At 58.0% G+C, this 16,335-nt stretch overlaps 2 protein-coding genes across 4 annotated transcripts; one reads left to right on the top strand and one right to left on the bottom strand.

Moving 5' to 3' along the window:
* Positions 1 to 4,928: 4,928 nt before the first annotated feature.
* NTMT1 (N-terminal Xaa-Pro-Lys N-methyltransferase 1) lies at positions 4,929 to 8,125 on the top strand. 2 transcript variants are annotated; one of them, XM_051807745.1, is made up of 5 exons: positions 4,929 to 5,016; positions 5,835 to 5,899; positions 6,638 to 6,856; positions 7,061 to 7,313; positions 7,725 to 8,125. In XM_051807745.1, exons 3-5 carry the CDS (start codon positions 6,695 to 6,697, stop codon positions 7,979 to 7,981), a joined length of 672 nt encoding a protein of 223 aa, XP_051663705.1. In that variant the 5' UTR covers positions 4,929 to 5,016; positions 5,835 to 5,899; positions 6,638 to 6,694; the 3' UTR covers positions 7,982 to 8,125. The 2 variants fall into 2 exon arrangements, with proteins under 2 accessions (XP_051663705.1, XP_051663707.1); XM_051807747.1 differs by having other exon boundaries at positions 4,935 to 5,016; positions 6,654 to 6,856.
* Positions 8,126 to 8,642: 517 nt separating this feature from the next.
* ASB6 (ankyrin repeat and SOCS box containing 6) lies at positions 8,643 to 14,311 on the bottom strand. 2 transcript variants are annotated; one of them, XM_051807729.1, is made up of 7 exons: positions 14,268 to 14,311; positions 12,999 to 13,208; positions 12,444 to 12,625; positions 11,948 to 12,054; positions 11,413 to 11,521; positions 10,843 to 10,929; positions 8,643 to 10,673 (listed from the first exon to the last, which is right to left on the bottom strand). In XM_051807729.1, exons 2-7 carry the CDS (start codon positions 13,109 to 13,111, stop codon positions 9,997 to 9,999), a joined length of 1,275 nt encoding a protein of 424 aa, XP_051663689.1. In that variant the 5' UTR covers positions 13,112 to 13,208; positions 14,268 to 14,311; the 3' UTR covers positions 8,643 to 9,996. The 2 variants fall into 2 exon arrangements, with proteins under 2 accessions (XP_051663689.1, XP_051663687.1); XM_051807727.1 differs by lacking the exon at positions 14,268 to 14,311 and adding an exon at positions 14,161 to 14,254.
* Between the last annotated feature and the right edge of the window lie 2,024 nt (positions 14,312 to 16,335).

Raw genomic sequence — 16,335 nt, 5'->3', positions numbered from 1 at the left:
ATACTCATGAGTAACATTTATCAAACAGAAAGTACAATTAATCAAAGAGGGGAGCGTTTGTAACTCAGAGTGGTTTGTATTCTCCCTCCTTCTCCTTGCTGTGCCTTTCCTCCTGTTTCCCTCCTCTTCCTCCTCACTGTCCTGCAGTGGCTACGGAGCCAGGGCAGCTCCACTGTGCTCTACACACATGTAAATATGCCCTCTCTCTCCCTCTTTCTCCTCACCACAACATGTAAACCATACATAAATATAAAAAATATATTTTCCATATGTATATATATATGTATGCATATACCTATATCTATCTATCTGGTATGTAAATATATGTGTATATCTGTATGGTGTAAATGGCATGCTGTATATAATAAATATATATAGGCATAAATGGTCCATTTACACTATATATGTGTATATATACACACATATACACAGTTATATTCACATTATACACACATTGCATACTATTTATTTATATATATATATACACAATATATTACCTACTAGCTAGTATATAGCATACAGTTTATAGTCTATTAACTCTATTACACTATATATAATAAATATAATTTTTATGGTTGGAGTTCAGCAGTGTTGGTGATGATGCTCCGGCCCCCTTGTGAGAGCCAGTGACAGAGGGAACAAGGTGGGATGGATGTCCCAGCCCCAAGCCAGGGTGGCCACCTGGCCAGCAGAAGTGCCCAACCAGCTCCAGATTGTTTGGGGACAGTGACCAGTGGCTGGTGGCAGGGACATGGGAAGCCCTGACAAAGACACGAGCCCATGTCCCCTCTCCTCACATCTTGGGATGTGGGTTGCTTTTGGGACAAACAGCAAAGAGACAACGACCTCTGTCCCCAGGACATCTGTGTTTGTTTTAAGGGCAGGATCACCCAAGCCATGTCACCTTTTGGCTCCAAAGGCCCCAGGGTGACACAGGTGAAGCCTCGTGCTGGTACCTGGAAAAGGGCTGGCACCAGTGCTGGAAGACAAGAGGTGATGGAGCATGGCTAGCACAAAAGGACCCACATCTCTGTCACCCCTCTGAGTGCCTTGGCAGCTCTCAGCAGAGCGAGGAAAAGCCCTGACCTAATTTATTCCGACTTCCCAAGGCTTGGTCATGGCACAGCAGAGGCAGCTGAAGGAGCTGGGCAAACGTGGACGCAGGGACAAGTTTGTCCGGGGTCAAACCCCAGTGCCACAGCAGAGCAGAGCACGGGGGAGCAGCCTGTGTGATTCCCAGGAAGGTACCTCAGGGCTCTTCCCAGGGCCTTGGAGGTTTCAGTGCTCAATTAATTGCCACTAATGGCAGCAAACGGGGCAGCAGGTGCCCGCCCAGACCTGGGTTAACCACTGAGGGAAGGGCCGTGCTGGCACCGCAGGACCTGCCTTGCAAATCACCTGCAACAACATGTGCCGTCCTGGTCACCTCTTCTCAAAAATGATAGTGCAAAATTAATTAGAATTAATTAATCAGAAAAGGGTAATAAGGGTGATTAAGCACCTGGGGAAAAGGGAAAAAAAAATATTCCTAAAGAGCGATCGCAGCACCGTGATTACCTTGGAAAGGCGGCGAGGGAGCGGGAGCAGGAGGAGGGTGTGCAGGAAAACAAATGGGCTGGAGAGAGGGGTCTGGGGGGTGTTTTCTGTCTCGTCACACAAGGAATTACTGAGTGACAAGATTGAAACCCGGCAGAGGAAAAGCATTTCCCGGCAGCAGTGACCACGGGGAGGCAGCTGAGCTGAGGAGGGCACGGGCGGCTCTGTGCTGTGGCTGGAGTTGCCACGTTTTTTGCAGATTTGGCTTTGCACAAACTGGCCCCAAGGCTGGACCCGTGTCCAGCAGAGAGTGGGACTCAACAGGGAGTCCTCAGTGCTGGGATCCTCGTCATCAGCTGGGCTTAGCAACGTGGTGAGCCAAGGGATGCTCAACTGATTTTGTTTTCCTCTTAATTTTCAGCCAAAGTCTGTTGCCTTAATAAAATTAATAATAATAACAATGATAACAACAACAACAACAACAACAACATAAAAGCAAAGGGAACATTTGCAAATGAGATTGGCCCCTGGGTTAAGGTCACCACTGCAGGTTTCATTGTAATCTGAGGGGCCAAAGTGGAGACCCTGCCCCAGGGGGGCAGAAGCACCATTCCCTTCCTGCCACCATGAAGGGCTTCAGTGGTGATAAAGGATGGAGGAGGTGGCTTGGATCTCATGGAAATGGTCTTCAGGAGCCCCAGTACAGCACAATGAAAAAAATTATAGAAATGTCTTTTTTGGGGAAGCAGAGGGAACAAATTCTGCAGACACCCATGGATGCAATGCAGGTGCCCATGGCCTGCTTGAAACACAGATGACAAACGGAGCAATGCAATGGCTGCTGGTGGCTTCAGTGAGGGGAAACTGGTGGGTTTTGGTCATTCAGGTGCTTGAGCATGGGGACACTTACTCCCCCATGCACCTCCCAAACACCCCTCCTGCCTGTGAGCAGTGAGGTACTGCTGCCCTGTGCTCAGTGTCCCCTTCCTGGTGACAGAGAGCCACGTTTCTTTAAAATCTGAAAAGCAAAGTGGGTTGCAAGCAGCGCTTTCTGTGCATAGAGATGCTCTCGCTGTGTCCCCAGTTCTGCCCCAGCTCAGGTCACCCCAGCACACTCGGGTCCTTTCAGAGGGACTCAGGGGACACGGAGGCCCAAAAGCTGTCCCAGAGTTACAGCTGCTTGCCCAAAGGTGGGGTCTCCCTCTGCTTTCTGCATATGCCCCATGGAAGGATGGCAAGGGGCTCTGTCCCTGGTGTGGCACAAGCACATCCTGCTTGTGCCATGGATTTCTGGATGGCCATGGGGTGAGCAGCTCTGTTCTGGGGACAGCAAGTCCTTGCTTGGGCCATTAGGACATTTTGAGGGGTTGGGTGAGTGCTGAGAATGGGCCCCGCTCCCCCTGTGCCTGTGCAGCTTTACCTCCATTGTTGCTGCCTTCTGACAGCTTTGGGTGATTCCAAGCAGATTTTGTTCCAACAGATCTTGTGCAAGGTGATGTTTGAGGAAGGCAAGAGGAGGATTCACCCCATATTAAACACCAGAGAATTCACACCAGCCTCCTTCCCCCATGGACACAACAGTAGCCAACCCAGTTTTGTCACAGTCACCGTCCCCATAGCAATCCTCTTCCAGAGGCCTTGGGCACCCCAGGTCCCATCAACCCCATCCTGTTGGGGTGGGGGTATGAATGGGGTGGGATGAGACCCCAAGAGGGGATGGTCTCAGCTACAGTGGGGAGGGGGCCACAGCTGTGATGAAATCGTCAGGCCTCAGCTCCCCATGTAGGCTCGGCAGGACCAGGCACAGAGGGTAGAGGAGAGTTGGGGACATCACCCAGGAGCAGTGCCCCTGCCAGGCACAGGGTGGGGTGCAGGCAGGTGAAGGGGTAAGTGAGGGGTCAGTGCCAGTGTCAGTGCCAGGGTACAAGTGGGGCAGGTGGGGTGTTGGTGCCAGGAACATCGGTACTGGGGGAGTCAGTGCTGGAAGGGTGCCGGGGGGCTGTCAGTGCTGGGGCTTCCAGTACCGGTGGGTGTCTGCACTGGGGGTGTGGGTGCTGGGAGGGTGTCTGTCGGTGCCAGGAGTCACTCGGTGCCGCGGGGTTTCAGTGACAGAGTCAGTCAGTACTTTGGGTCACTTGGTGCCGGTGTCAGTGTCGTGGGGTGTCAGTATCGGGGTCTCTCGGTACCGGGGGTCTCCCGGTGCCAGTGTCAGTGCCGGGGGGTGTCAGTACCAGGGTCTCTCGGTACCGGGGTCTCTCGGTGCCGGTGTCAGTACCGGGGGTGTCATACCGGGGTCTCTCGGTGTCGGTATCAGTACCGGGGTCTCTCGGTACCGGGCTCTCTCGGTGTCGGTATCAGTACCGGGCTCTCTCGGTGTCGCTACGAGCGGGTCCCGCTCCCCACCCGGACCCAGCGAAGTTCCCGCGGCGGCGGCGGCGCAACGGCGAGACAACAGCGCCCCCTGGCGGCCCCGGTGAGACACGGCGGGAGGGGACGGGACGGGACCCGGAGCGGGACAAGGACAACGGCGGGACAGGGACAGGGCCGGGCACAAGAGCAGGGGTACGGCCGGGGACAGGCGGGCAGCCCGACCACGACATCCCACGGCTGCTTGTCCTGGTGACCCGGGACCCGCCGCCCTCCCCGGCAGCCCCGGGCCCCGACACCCCGCCGGCATCCCGTGCCCGGCTGCCCCGCAAGAGCCGAGCGGTGCCCGCCCGCTCCCCTCGGGCCGCCTCAGCCTGTGCCAGTCCGCCCCAGTCTACCCATTCTTGTCCCAGTTCGTCCCAGTCTGTTCCAGTCCGCCCCTACCTGTCCCAGTCCGTCCCAGTCCGCCCCTGCCTCTCCCAGTCCGTTTAAGTCTGTCCCCCCCAGTCTGTCCCAGTCTGTCCCCGTTGGTCCAAGTCTGCCTCTGCCTGTCCCAGTCCGTCTCTGCCTGTCCCATTCTGTTCCAATCTGCCCCAGACCGCCCCAGTCTGTCCCCGTTGGTCCGAGTCCATCCTTGCTTGTCCCAGTCCACCCCTGCCTGTCCCAGTCCATCCCAGTCCATCCCGGTCCATCCCGGTCCATCCTAGTCCATCCCAGTTCATCCCGGTCCATCCCATTCCATCCCAGTCCATCCCAGTCCATCTCAGTCCATCCCGGTCCATCCCATTCCATCCCGGTCCATCCCAGTCCATCCCATTCCATCCCGGTCCATCCCAGTTCATCCCAGTTCATCCCGATCCATCCCGGTCCATCCCGGTCCATCCCAGTCCATCCCGGTCCATCCCAGTTCATCCCAGTCCCTCCCGGTCCATCCCGGTCCGTCCCGACCCGACCCCCGCCGTCCCTGTAGCGCCCCCTCGCGGGCAGCAGCGGAAGAGTGCGGGGCAGGGCCCGCCCCCAATGACGTAACGGTGACGTCACCGACACGCCCGCGCCCGGTTGGTCCGCGCGGCCGCCCGTGCCGGGGGGGGCAGCGCGCGGACACCGCCGGAGGTAACGGGGGGGGCGGCCGGGGGTCGCGGCCCGAGGGACCCGCGGGACCCGCGGGACCGGGGACACCCCGGGCCGGGGCTGGGGGGGGCCGGCGGAGCTGCCCGGGCCGCACCTGGGCCCCCCCCGGCCGGTAGGGCTGCACCGGGCGGCCCGCGGGGCCTGGAGCGCGGAGGGGGCGCCCACAGCGATGGGGGGCGGTGAGGGGGCCGGGTTAGGCCTTGGACCGGGCACCGCCCGCCGCAGCACAAAGGGCAGGTGTAACACCCCCCCCGACACCTCCCCCCTCGGCCTGGGGACACCCCCCCCTGCCCACCCCCTTTCCCTGCAGCCCCCCAGCCTGCGAGTGACCCCAGGGCTCGAGCAAAGGGCCCCACACTGAGCTGACCTCCCTCACACATACACACGCCGTGTGACCTCCTCCTCCCCATGGCGGTGGAGCGAGAACCGGCCTCCACCTGCTCCTCCGCGTTCCACGGGCTCCTGGGTGTTCTCCAGTCTGAAAAACGTAATCAGGGAGTCACCAAGCCAAACCCAGAGCCAGGGAGGGGGGGACGTGTCTGGAGGGTGAACGTGGGTCCCAGCCTATGGCATCAGACAGCAGCGCTTCCAAAAGTGGGGCCAGAACCCTCCATGCCCTGGCTGCCCCTGTGGCTCAGCCTCTGAGCTACGGGGCAGCAGCAGCTGCTGCCTCCCAGCCTCCCCTGGAGGTGTCTGTGGGGTCAGGGTGGCTCTTACCTCCAGTTCCTTGGGGCTGCAGCTCACACTGGTGGGATTGAAGGGGTGGTTTGGGACTAAAATCCCATCTTCTCTGCTCCTAGATCACAGCACAGACCGGCTTCTGGCACCACCGAGCCAAACTGGATTTCCACCGGTGACCTGTAAGGTGAGGTGCCGTGTCCCCCTTCTCCACCCCCAGGCTGTTCCAGGCCATGTGGGGCCCCCAAACCTGCCTAAGCTGCCATAGAAAAGGTTTTGTGTCTAATGGGATATTTGCCAGCAAATTCAAGCCACGGACACTATATATTTCTTTATTTGTAAAGGTGTTTGAAGTCCTTGAATTTACCCTTTGGCCACCTTAAATCTAGTTTCTAATCCTCGGCGCAGTTAATCAAATCCACAGTGGTTTGAATTATGAGATGCCTGGGGGGGATTTATAGCTTGTATTGCTGATTATACCTTGACTTTATTATATTGCAAATACCTAACTTACGGTCACGGCTGAGATTTACAATCCTCAGGTAGGTGCTCAGGATAACTTTTAGCAACTTCAGCTGTAATTGGAGATGAGTGATGGGGCTGTTGCCACAGATAAACATGTAATCTGTAAAATGTTAAGACAGGGAAAGAAGAGGCAGAATAGGTGAAAAAGGATGGGTCACCCTTAAAAAAAAATAGTAATTTAATTGGGTGTATTGCTGAGCAAGGCTCTGGGATGCCTGTTCTGGCTGAGGCATCTCTGCCCAGGAAGGGCTTGTTGGCCTCCAGAAGATACGAGGTTTTAGATCGGGATTTCAGCTTTTAAGCTGAAGGGTTTTGGATATTGAAATAGCCCTGGGGAGGGGGAAGGGGTGACAAATAGAAGTGGGGTGCTCACAGGGCTGACGCTGCCTCCCTGGTTCAGGATTTTCCCATCCCAGGAGAGCAGCAAGTCCCGTGTGGGCACGTGCCCTCGGCCAGCATGACGAGCGAGGTGGTGGAGAACGAGTTTGAGTTCTACTCCAAGGCAGAGAAGTACTGGAAGGACGTGCCCGCCACAGTGGATGGCATGTTGGGGGGCTACGGCCACATCTCCAGCATCGACATCAACAGCTCCAGGAAGTTCCTGCAGAGGTTTCTGCGGGTAGGTGGCATGGTCTGTCATGCTCTTAAAACCCTGTCCTCCTCCCAGCATGGAGCTGTGCTCTTCCCGCCCAGTTGCTCTGTGGAGTCCTCTGTTGCTGCATGCTGGGAGAGCTTTCCCCTGCAGCGGGTTCCCCAGTCCTGTCCCATGTGGTTTTCCCATTTCTTCTCTGTGGGATTCAGCCCCTCACGGTTGTTGTTCCAGGAGGGCCCCAACCGGACGGGAACGACCCGTGCTCTGGACTGCGGGGCCGGCATCGGCCGGATCACCAAGCGGCTGCTGCTGCCCCTCTTCAAGACAGTGGACATGGTGGACGTGACAGAGGACTTCCTCACCAAGGCCAAGAGTTACCTGGGCGAGGAGGGCAGGCGGGTGCGCAACTACTTCTGCTGTGGCCTCCAGGACTTCAGCCCCGAGCCCAACTCCTACGATGTCATCTGGATCCAGTGGGTCATCGGTGAGGGTTGCTCTGCTTCCAACCTGTCCTGTCCAGCTTCCCCCGAGGGGCAGGTGCCTCATGCACTGGGGAGAGAGCAGCTTGAGGTCTGCATGAAGGATAAGCATCACAGCATGAGTGGGAGTTTGGGATGTGAATCTGCCCCCTATCCCTGCCCCACAGAGGGGCATTGAGGGCACTGTGCTTTTCCCCGCCATGGGTCTTTTCCCAGAAGCCCTCCGAGGCCAGGGCAGAGGTGTGGGTTGGATGAGTTGGGTTGTGGGACAAAAGGTGGACACCCCAAGATAAAGCTTCCCCCTGCAAATGGCTCAAGTATTTGGCTACTTGGATCAGGAGGGATCCCAAACGCAGCCTCACGGCCTCCTCCTCCCGGTCACCCTGTGCCTTCTAACCCCTGCTCTGCCCCTCCAGGACACCTCACCGACAACCACCTCTCTGACTTCCTGAAGCGGTGCCGGGCTGGCCTGCGGCCCAACGGCATCGTGGTCATCAAGGACAACATGGCTCAGGAGGGGGTGATCATGGACGATGTGGACAGCAGCGTCTGCCGGGACCTGGACGTGGTCCGCAAGATCATCCGCCGGGCTGGGCTGCACCTGCTGGCCGAGGAGCGCCAGGAGAACTTCCCTGACGAGATCTACCACGTCTACACCTTCGCCATGAGATGAGGGCAGCGGGAGGAGGTCTCTCCCGTGTCGTGACTCCCCCTTCTCTGGGGCTGGTGACAAGGACGGGACTTTGTCTTCCAGGTTGCTGCTGTCTGTGAAAAGAGGTGTTTGCCAAATACATTTTCCTGCTGTTGCACTTCTGCACGTGGGCTGTGTCAGGTGCATGTTGGCTCGGTGTCACCCTCGGGGGGCTCTGGACAGGAGCAAGAGGGTCTCCCATGCAAGAGGTGATCTGTGGGCAGCAGCAGGTTGCTGACCACAGGGTTTCTGGTAGTGAACAGGTGCTTGGAGCACCTCTGGGACAGTCTGGGCTGTATTCCATGTCTGGGTGTTTGACCCCTTCTGGCTGCTCACAGCAACAAGCTGGGTAAGGGGAACAGGAGAGATCTCTCTGATTTCCCTGTGGTGGGTTGGGGAGGGAACACCAGGTTCTGGGGCTTTGAGGGAGCCTGTCCTTTAAACCCACGAGCAGGTCTCCCACACGTGCAGCAAAAAGGGAGGTGGCACCTGGCTCAGGCCAACCAAACCAAGCCCAGTGTAGCCAACACTGGCACAGCATGTGCCAGGGGGTCAGCCCATGTGCAGACCCCAACCCTCCAGCCATCCCCCTGAGCCCCCTCCTCCACCCCACCTCCCCTGCAAAAGAAACAAGCCCCTGTCATTATTACAAAAGGCCTTGTTTAATTGCTCAGTTCCCATTCCAGACAGCAGGGCAGAATTTGATCACATTACTGGGTTTTTTTTAAACACCAGGTCATCAGGACACACAGCTCCAGTTCCACGGGGCGGGAGAGGGTAAAACTCAGATGCTGCCAGGAGGGTGATGGGGGAGACAACCCTTCTGCTGCCAAACTGCCAGGGAATCCCAGATCCACCTACTGTAAACTGTCCCTAATCAGAACAGATTTTTCCTCTTTTCATCCTCTTCAGCATCTGTTCCCCACGACAAACAAAAAACCAAAACAAAACTGTGTGGGGCTCAGCTCTGCAGCCAGTCTTTGGCATGTCACAAAAAAGCAGATGCTTAGAAGGAGGAGGGAGCCAGGTGGCAAGGCTGGGACTCAAACCCTCCAGGTGCAGCCCCAGAGTTTGCAGGTTCCAGTAGCAGGTTGAAAAGAAAACCCCAGAGTCCTGCTGCAATTCTGTGTTCCTGGGAAGGAGGCACTGGAGAATGAGGACCTGGGAGCAGTCAGCAAGGAAAAAAAACAAGGAACAGGGAGGGAGGCACAAGGCACTCAGCAGTTAGCTGTCTGTTCCTTGTCTTTGCACAGGGAACACACCACAAAGCCAAGAAGCATCCATTTGTCTGTTCAGGAGCCCAGCACCTCCAAGACATGCCTGGTGAATGGTCCTCTGTGCCAGGATGGGGTGCAGAAACACAGAGGGTGTGCAGCAGTTGGCCACCGCTGCCAGCCCTGCTTCCCCTCACTCCCATCCCTGGATTCAGAAGCCCAGATTGAGCAAGGAAGGCATCCACACCCACAGGGTGATGCTGGACCTGCCTCCACCACCAGGACTGGAGGCAGGAAGCCAGGACAGTGCTGCCAGTGCTCTCCTTCTCCCAGCACCCCGAGGCACAACTCCACCAGACACCTAAGGCACTGTGTCACCCACCCATGGCAGCACTGGGAGAGAGGGGACACGCTGCCTGTCCAGTCACAGCACCCAACACACTGGTCCTGCCCCCAGGCTTTTGCTTAACCTCCCCCAAAACCAGCCCTCTGCCCCAGTATCTGGCTCCCCAGTGCCCAGGAGCTCTCTCCACCCCAAAGACCCACAGAGCTCTGCCCACCCCCCCCATGATGTGCACCAGAGCGACGAGACCTCCACAGACACACGTGTGATATTGTGCCCAGAATGCCACAGAGAGGGGCTCCGTGGGCAGCACTGGCCAAACCATGGGCACATGGACAGCAGCACCTCTTTGCTGTGAGTAAAACTGTCCAGAGCAGAGATGTAGAGGCTGCAGGCACAGCAGGACAGTGGAGGAAGGAGACATAGAGGCACTGTCAGGCTCAGAGGTCCTCGTGCCCGGCAGCAGCGTGGTCGATGAGGAGGTACCACTTCAGCCTGTCTGGGAGAGGTAGAGCCTTGATTTTGACATCTACTGGCCACGGTTTAAGGCGCTGCCGGATGAACACCCTGCAGAGATGTTTCAGTGCTTGTGGCGAGCGCTCCAGCTGCTTCAGAGAGCAGAACAGAGTCCTGACCTTCTCCCCGTGGTACCTACAGCTGCTGGTGTTGACCTCGAAATTGCTGGGCAGTTGGATGGCTTGTGAGCTGGCCATCATGAGCTCCAGCAGAGTCTGGCCCTTCTGGATGAGGTCTGTGGAGAAGCTGTCATCTTCAGAGACACTGAGGTGCGAGCAGAGGCACTCGAAGACGATGTGGAAGCCTGACCAGCATGAGGGACCGTGGAGGGAGCAGTTGTAGGCAGCTCCTGACTCCAGCAGGAACCGCAGCAGCGGGAAGTGGCATTTGAAGCTCTTGAAGCAGAGGTGGGTGAGGGACTCGGGGGCCGGGCACTCGCTGGGGTTGGCACCGTGGGCCAGCAGCAGCTGCGTGACGCGGAAGCAGAAGCGGTTGATGACCTGGGCCTCCTCGGTGTTGCTGCACGCCATCTCCCCCAGCAGGAAGATGATGGAGGTGAAGACAGTGTCACCATCTTTGGTGGTGGCCCTGACGTCCGCGCCTGCAGGAAAGGACAGAAAATGTAACAGACCATGAGGCCAGGCCAGCACCAACTCTGGCACTGCTGGGCTTTACTCTGCTCCAGTGGGAACATAAAGGAGTCGGGAGGGCAGTGCCTGGTGCTGCACAAAGGATCAGCCAGTGCAGAAAGGGGAGAAGGTCGCCCTCACCTCCTTCCAGCAGGAGCCGGATGCTCTCAGTGTTGTGGATCTGGACACCATCACTGCTGGCCAGGGCGTGCAGCAGCGCTGTCTTCCCTGCAATGGAGCAATCGCTCAGCCACGTGACAGCAGGGTGGCACCCCAAAAGGCAGGAAGGAAAACAGTCCACCCCACCCACCAGACAGCCAAACACAGGGAGTCACAACCCTCCTCCTTCTGGCGGAGGCTTCTGTTGCCCCTGTGATGGTGAACAGCTGTGCACACAGGCCACATGTGCAGGGCTGATGGTGGCCTCAGAGGGCACACGTGCCACAGCAAGGCGAGTTTCAGAGCACGTGGGCACCACAAGGCTATGGAGGCACAGTCCCATCCCAACTCCCACAGGCTGTGCAGGGCTGGTTTAAACCCTTTTCACATGGTCAGCACACAAGGAGAAAACACCAAGCATGGGGAGGTTCTGCAGCCTGCTCCCAACTTCCAAACCCACTTGTAACCAGGAAGCACAAGCAGCAGCAGGACAGAGGGACCCAGCCCACCCTGGGGGCCAGCAGCAGGGGGAGGTGGATGGGGCACACAGACCGTTTTTGTCAGCAGCGTTGACATCGGCCCCCAGCTGCAGCAGCCGCCGCAGGCACGGCAACCGCTCGGGCTCCTCGCTGGCCAGGTCCAGGGGACTGCTCTCATGGATCTGCACAGAGGGTTAGAGAACACCAGTAAGTATCAAACACTGCAAGAATTAAACACTGTGAGTGCCTCTGGAGAGTCACTGCTGGGGCATCATCACGCCCAGCGTAAGAGCGTGTTTGAACCCGTGCCCAAAAATCAAAGTGAACCTTCTCCAGTGTATCCATAGGCAGAGGTCTGTCTCCTCCAGCCTCCTCCCACCTGCTGCTCCAAAGCAGAGGCAGGTTTCCTCAGCCAAAGGCAACCTGAACTTCTGCCACAGCATCGGAGCTCTATGGATAACAGGCACAACAGGGATGTGCCAAGGGGAAGCAGCGTGTGGTGAGGCCCAGGAGAAGGGGAGCAGGGAGGGCTGTCCCCACACAGCAGACCTTGCAGCCAAGGCTCAGGGGGGCTCAGCAGGGCCATGCCCAGGCAGCAGAGCCCGTACCCGGTCTCTCCGGTTGATGTCGGCGCCGTGGTGCACCAGGAGCTCCACCATGTCCGGCTGGTTGCGCAGCACCGCGATGTGCAGGGGGGTGTAGTAGGTGACGGGATCTGAGGACAAAAGCACAGCCAGGGAGAGTGAGGGGCTTTCCCCAGAACGGCCCCAGCACCTGCCAAAAGTGGAAAGAGGCAGCTGGGGCGGGCCCTGAGAACACAGCAATGCCCACGAGAACAGGGCTGTCATAGACCCCCCCCAGGTTCTGCTGCTCCAATGGCTCCATCCTGCCAAAAGCCCCCAAAGCTGCAAACTGGTCCCCTGGGTATCCCCCCAGTTCATCCTTGTGGCTGGGTCTCCACAAAACACATTCACACTATTCCAGCAAGGAGCAGGGGACTGAGCTGGCAGCTCCCCCTCTTTCTGCCCCAGCTATCCCCACCTCTAGGGGCAGCTTGTCACCTGCTGGTTCCTCCAGGCCCAGCCCCCTTCCCACCAGCCTTACCTTCAAAGCTGAGGTCAGCACCAAATTCCAGGAGGATTTCTGCAGCAGGGACGAGCCCCAGCTCGGTGACCTTCAGCAGGGCATAGCTCACACCTTCCTGATAAAACGGGGAGTGGGTCTCCCTCTCCAGGACTCGTCTCACAGCCGAGAGCTGGCTCCTGTCACTGCCCAGACAGGCAGGGCTTGAGACACACAAAAACCCACCAGTTACTCAGTGGACAGCACATAGCTCAGGTGTGTAAGGGCCAAAGGGGTACCAGGGAAGAAGAAAAACCAGAATAACAAAAATCCCTGGCCTCCCCTCTGGTCCTGTACCCACCCTCTAATCTGCTCGTTGTGGGCCACAGCTGAGCCCCAGTTTAGGTTTTATTGCCAGGGGTCAGGCAGTTCCAGAGGAGCACACATAGTCCCTGTGTTTGCTCTGCTCCACCCCCACATTCCCAAAGAACTGCAGCAAAAGGAGGGGCTATGGGATGAGCAGCAGTGCTGCCTGACCTCTGAGCTCCAACCATCCCCCCCTAGAGCCCCCCGGGGTGTTCAGCCCCCTCTGGTTACCTCTCCAGGGAGCTCTGCCTTTCCCTGTCCGGCATCACCAGCAGCCCCAGGAGCTCGTCCACGAGGGGCTGGTACTCAAAGATGATCCTGCGGAATCCGTGCAGGAAAGGCATCGTGCTCTGCTCCGTGCACAGCCCTCCTGGGGCACTCCAGCATGGCACTGCTGGCTTCCCACACACAGCTCTCCTTTCCAAAGGGCTTTTCCACTCCCTTTAAAACAGACGAGCCTTTTCAGCAGTTTGGCACTCAGAAGAAAACACGGCCTTCCTCCCCCCCTTTCCTGATATAAAAGGCAGCCAAGAGCAGCACAGGGATCTCCTCCCACACACCACAGAGGTGTATCCAAATTATCTCCTGCATGCAGAGCTGCACATTGGAGTTATCTGGGTGCAGGATGGAAACACACCCAGCAGAGCCCAGGCCTGGGGCAAACCCTTTGTGCCACACCTGGGGGGCTCTGAGAGCACATGGAGGGGGTCTGTAACCAGCAAAGCCCTGCCTGGTTTTTGGGAGGGAGGGGGCTGTGACCCAGGAGCCACCTCAGGGACCACCAACCCCCTCAGTGCACTGGGGTGCAACCTCAGAGACCCCCAATCTCACTGCCCCACATGGGGAGAGGCACAGCCAGGAGCCCCCAGACCCACCCTGGGACGAGAAACAAGATGCCACCTGGAGAACACTATGCAAAAGGTCTTTAAAACACACATTTCCATTTCCTTATCACCCTTAAATTAAGTTAAATAGTGGATTTAAAATAATTCATAAAAAAAAAAAACTTTTTCGTTGTTGTTGTTGTTTTTGTTTTACAATGTTTCACAGTCGGAATATTTGGGCTATTATCACCACACAAGCATAAATAAATAAGCATATATAGATACATATAAATATATATTATACATACATATAAATATATATATGGAAGTATATATATAAATATATATAAATAAATAAATATAGATAGATAAACGGACATGCACCACTCCTAGTAGGTTGTGTGTGGTTATATATTATATATTTTTAGATACGTAACACATGGCCATCATTTCTTTCCCTGAGGAGGTAGATCAGGCTACTGCGAGGATAAAAAAAACAAACAAACGAATACAGAAAACCCGGTTCGTTTTCACAAACAAACACCCGCGAACTCCACCGCAACCCTCACCGCGATGGTTTCAGCCGCCCCTCGGTCCCCGAGCTCCATGGGGAGGGAGGAGAAGCCCCCGCACTCCGCTCCCCTCACGGATCCCCCCCGGACCCGCCGCCCCTCACCTGCCCCGGCGCCGCCGGAACCGGAACCTGCGGGCTCGAGAGGGCGGGGCCTCCCAAGGGGGCGGGGCCGCGATGAGGGGGCGGGGCCGCGCTTGGGGACAAAAACACCCATTGGGGCGTGGTCTCGCTGGAGGGCGTGGTCTCGCTGTGGAGGGCGTGACCATGCCCTCTGTGGGCGTGGTCTCGCTGAGGGAGGCGTGGTCTGGGCGGGTGGCGGGTGTGGCGCGGCCGGCAGGGGGCAGCACGCGGCCGCGCGCGGGGCGGGGGGGCGGGAAGGGACCCCCGGGAACCCCCCGGGAACCCCCCGGGAACCCCCCGGGAACCCCCTCTGTCCCCCGGGGTGTCCCCCTGCCCGGCCGACCCTCTTCCCCCGTGTCTCCCTCCCACCAGGAGTCCTCTCCCCCGGTGTCCCCCCCTCCCCCGGTGTCCCCCACTTCCCGGGTTTCCCGACCCTGGGTGTTCCCCGTCCCCCGCGTGTCCCCCCCGCCAGGTGTACCTTCCCCAGGGTGTGCCCCCCCTCCACGGATGTCCCCCTTCCTCGAGTGTCCCCCTCTTGGGTGCGTCCCCCACCGTGTCCCCCCTTCCCCACGATGTCCCCCACCCCGAGTGTCTCCCGTCCCCGGGTGTCCCCCCTTGCCGGGTTTCCCCCTTTCCCGGGTCTCCTCCTCCCCCCGGGTATATCCTCTTACCCCGGGTGTCCCCATTCCCAGGGTATCCCCCATCCCCGGCTGTCCCCTGCCTGTCCCCCCTGCCCCTGGACAACCCACCCAGGACGGGCCGGGGAGGTGGCACCGAGCGCCTGCTGCCTCCGCAGGGCTCGGGGGGCTCGGGTGCTGCTGCCCACAGCGCCCGGACCCTCCCCTGCTGATCGAGCTACCGGGGGAAGAGTTATCCCGGGATTTATTAGTGTTATTATCATAATCATCATCATTATCATAATCATTATTATTATTATTATTATTATTCTGATGGAATCTGCAGGCGCGGGGAGCTCCGGAGAGCGGCAATAACTGAAGCCGCCTTGGGTTTCCTATTTACGTATTTATTTTATTCCGGTGGAGCGCTTCCAGATCTCGGCAGGCAGCCGTGGCCCCGGGGCAGAGGGGGCGAGGAGGCTGCGCTGGTTGGGCGTTTTTCTGACATGCTGTCACACTCCCCCCCCTGTTTCCCACCCTTCCCTTCCTCACACAGAGTGGGGTGCCAGGGTGGGGGACCCCAGTGCCCGCAGCCCCCCGGCCCCAAGCCCACCACCAGGGCAGGGCAGGGGGTCCCAAGCCCCTTGCAGAGTGGCTGCTGGCTCTGGTGCCACCAGGACTTGGTGCTGTGCAGTGGCACCTCGCTGGGCAGCTGGTGTGGACCCCCTCTTGCAGCCCAGCAGCCCCTGGAGGTGGGGTTTGGGGGGCTCCATCCCTGTGCTGTCCTGAGGAGGGGTGGAATAACCCCATCTGACCCTGGGCAGGGACCAGAGGGGGGGAAAGCAGAGAGGAAAGTAAGGGGGAGTGAGAATTTCTCCCTCCACATGGAGGGAGCGTGAGGAGGCTTCAAACCAGCCCAGGTTGGGTGGGCTGGGAAGCTGAGACCTTCTATCCAGCCTGAGCATCTCCTTGCTGGCACCAGGTAGAGCAAGGAAGGGTCACCCCACTGCCACCTCTGACCCCATCCATGAGGGATGAGAGGGAACACTGGGCTGCCCCAAAGAGCCCTGCCAGTCTGGATGTGGCCTCTTGAGCCCCACAGAGGCTTTACTCCCACTCTGGTAACCCCATGCTTCAAATGAGGCTTTAGGGGTGCAGTGTGGGACAAAACCTGGCTCTAAACCAGCCCTGGAAGGTGACAAGCTGAGATACTCACAGGCTGAACCCCTTCTTTTGCCATCAGCACAGCGAGTCCAGGCACCCAGGAGTGCTTCCCTGGAGTATCCTGCCATGACCATTCCACAAGCCACAGCCTCCAGGGAGGTGACTCCCCATTCCCACATTTCTTGGGGGATAAAAAAAAAAACCCAGGACATCTCTGTCGGGTTTGAGTGCCCGGATAAAATAACAGCACTGGGATCTGCCCCCTTCCT

Source organism: Manacus candei, unplaced genomic scaffold (genome assembly GCF_025592945.1).
Source record: "Manacus candei isolate 608988 ecotype Guabito, Panama unplaced genomic scaffold, ASM2559294v1 h1tg000071l, whole genome shotgun sequence".
NCBI lineage: Eukaryota > Metazoa > Chordata > Aves > Passeriformes > Pipridae > Manacus > Manacus candei.
Note: the sequence above shows the minus strand (reverse complement) of the source record. Positions and strands in the feature narration are given on the sequence as shown.

What these genes read in the sequence shown, in the direction of transcription:
- NTMT1 (XM_051807745.1), top strand. Translation starts at nt 6,695, where the DNA reads ATGACGAGCGAGGTGGTGGAGAACGAGTTTGAGTTCTACTCCAAGGCA. An exon ending in TCCTGCAGAGGTTTCTGCGG is followed by an intron (nt 6,857 to 7,060) that starts GTAGGTGGCATG and finishes TTGTTGTTCCAG; the next exon opens with GAGGGCCCCAACCGGACGGG. An exon ending in CTGGATCCAGTGGGTCATCG is followed by an intron (nt 7,314 to 7,724) that starts GTGAGGGTTGCT and finishes CTGCCCCTCCAG; the next exon opens with GACACCTCACCGACAACCAC.
- ASB6 (XM_051807729.1), bottom strand. Translation starts at nt 13,111, where the DNA reads ATGCCTTTCCTGCACGGATTCCGCAGGATCATCTTTGAGTACCAGCCC. An exon ending in TGCTGACCTCAGCTTTGAAG is followed by an intron (nt 12,055 to 12,443) that starts GTAAGGCTGGTG and finishes TTTTGTCCTCAG; the next exon opens with ATCCCGTCACCTACTACACC. An exon ending in CAACGCTGCTGACAAAAACG is followed by an intron (nt 10,930 to 11,412) that starts GTCTGTGTGCCC and finishes GCTCCATTGCAG; the next exon opens with GGAAGACAGCGCTGCTGCAC.